The sequence below is a fragment of the Gigantopelta aegis genome, chromosome 9 (genome assembly GCF_016097555.1).
Source record: "Gigantopelta aegis isolate Gae_Host chromosome 9, Gae_host_genome, whole genome shotgun sequence".
Taxonomy (NCBI): Eukaryota; Metazoa; Mollusca; class Gastropoda; order Neomphalida; family Peltospiridae; genus Gigantopelta; species Gigantopelta aegis.
Window position 1 is genome coordinate 25437885 of NC_054707.1, and position 1827 is coordinate 25439711.

The following is a 1827-nucleotide window of genomic DNA, read 5'->3' on the forward strand; positions in this document are numbered from 1 at the left end:
GAGAGCCCCTAGAAGATTTGGGGTCAGGCCATGGATCATGAGGCGAAAAGACGTTGGGCATTATGATCACCTGATGCATGAACTTGGGGTTGAAGACCATGATGCTTTCACCATCTTCCTTTGAGTCCCACCTGAAATGTTCAGAGAACTGGAACAGAGACTTACTCCTGGGATGCTGAAACAGGACACGTGGTAGAGACACGCCCTGAAACCTGGATTGAAGCTGACCATCACCCTCAGGCACATGGCCACAGGAGAAAGCTACAATAGCCTCATGTATGGGTTCAGAGTGTCACACAATACCATATTCCTCACGGTACGGGAAGTGTGTCAGGCCATCGTTGATGAATTTGCAGACGAAATGATAACCACTCCTACCACACAGGAAGAATGGCTGGACGTTGCCCAGAAATGTTCATCTCTGTGGAACTTTCATCATTCCTTGGGAGTGCTAGATGGGAAACACATAGCCATCAAGTGTCCAAAAGATAGTGGATCCCTATATCATAACTACACGGGATTCTTCTCGATCGTCATGCTAGCCCTTGTTGATGCTGACTATAAATTCCTGTGGGTAGATGTTGAGGTAAATGGGTCTGCATCAGATGCCCAAGTGTTTAACTCTTTGGAGTTAAAGGATGCCATTGACAGCAGTGACATTAACTTCCCAGAAACTGAACCACTGCCACATGATGACCAGGACATGCCCTACTTCATCGTGCGTGACGATGTTTTTGCGCTCCAAACATGGATGATGAAGACTTTTTCCAAGAGGAAACTATCACAGGAAGAGCGCATCTTCAACTACCGTCTCTCCAGGGCGAGACGAATTGTGGAGAATGCTTTTGGCATATTGGTCAATCGATTCCAGTGCCTCCTGACCACCATGCGACAAGAACCACTAACAGTACAAATCATCATACTGGCCTGCTGCAGTGTTCACAGTCTGATGAGGCTCCGCTATTCAACTGCGCAGAATTTTCTCATGGACCTGGAGAAGGCAGACCACAGCATCATACCCTGTGAATATACATGATGGGATTATCCTTTAGCCAGCTGACAATATTGTCTTCTTGGTCATCAGTGAAGTTGTTGTATGTCTTTTTAATTTTCTGGCTTGGCTCCTGGATGGATTCACGGGACTGTTTGCCTCCGAAGCTTCGTCATCCACACCGGACTCTTCCCTGGAGGGTGGAGAGGGTGTAAATCTGGTAGTCTTTTCTTTAATGTACCCCTGCCCTTCTTGGGAGCCAGGATCATTATCGTCAAAGTAACAATTTATAATGCCATGTTGCTTTCTGGAATTCTGAATGGAAACTGAATGAGGGACAATGACGCGGCTCCTATTTATATGCCATTTTCACGTAATCTCGCCCAAACTCGTACGAAACTCGTAGAAAACTCGCGCATTGTCGTATAGTTGTCGAGATGTCGTAGTGAAATCTTGGCATAAAATTATATCGAGCTATGTCGCAGCATGTCGTACGTTATGTCGCCATGACTCGGCAGTTGTTTTGGGACGGTGAGATCACTCGAGAACACGCGACAAGAGGCGACCATGAGTACGACAGTTGTACGACAATGTACGAGTGAGTTGCGAGATTGATACGAGAAGTCTTAGGACTGCGAGAATTTTAAACAGTTTAAAATTCTCGTGGGCACTTCCCGACAATGTGCGAGTAGTGACGACATGCTACGACATGTGTACGACTTCAGCCGACATATGGCGACATCTTCGAGACATTCCCCCGACATCATAACTCGCCACAACTCGTAGCGAAACTCGGCACAGTGTGACACACCCTTTAGATAGCCTATAAAAGCCTA

At 46.6% G+C, this 1827-nt stretch overlaps 1 protein-coding gene across 1 annotated transcript; it reads left to right on the forward strand.

Moving 5' to 3' along the window:
* The first annotated feature begins 244 nt into the window (after positions 1–244).
* LOC121381503 lies at positions 245–1036 on the forward strand. Its single transcript, XM_041510825.1, has one exon. The coding sequence runs from the start codon at positions 245–247 to the stop codon at positions 1034–1036; it is 792 nt and encodes a 263-aa protein (XP_041366759.1).
* The last annotated feature ends 791 nt before the right edge of the window (positions 1037–1827 follow it).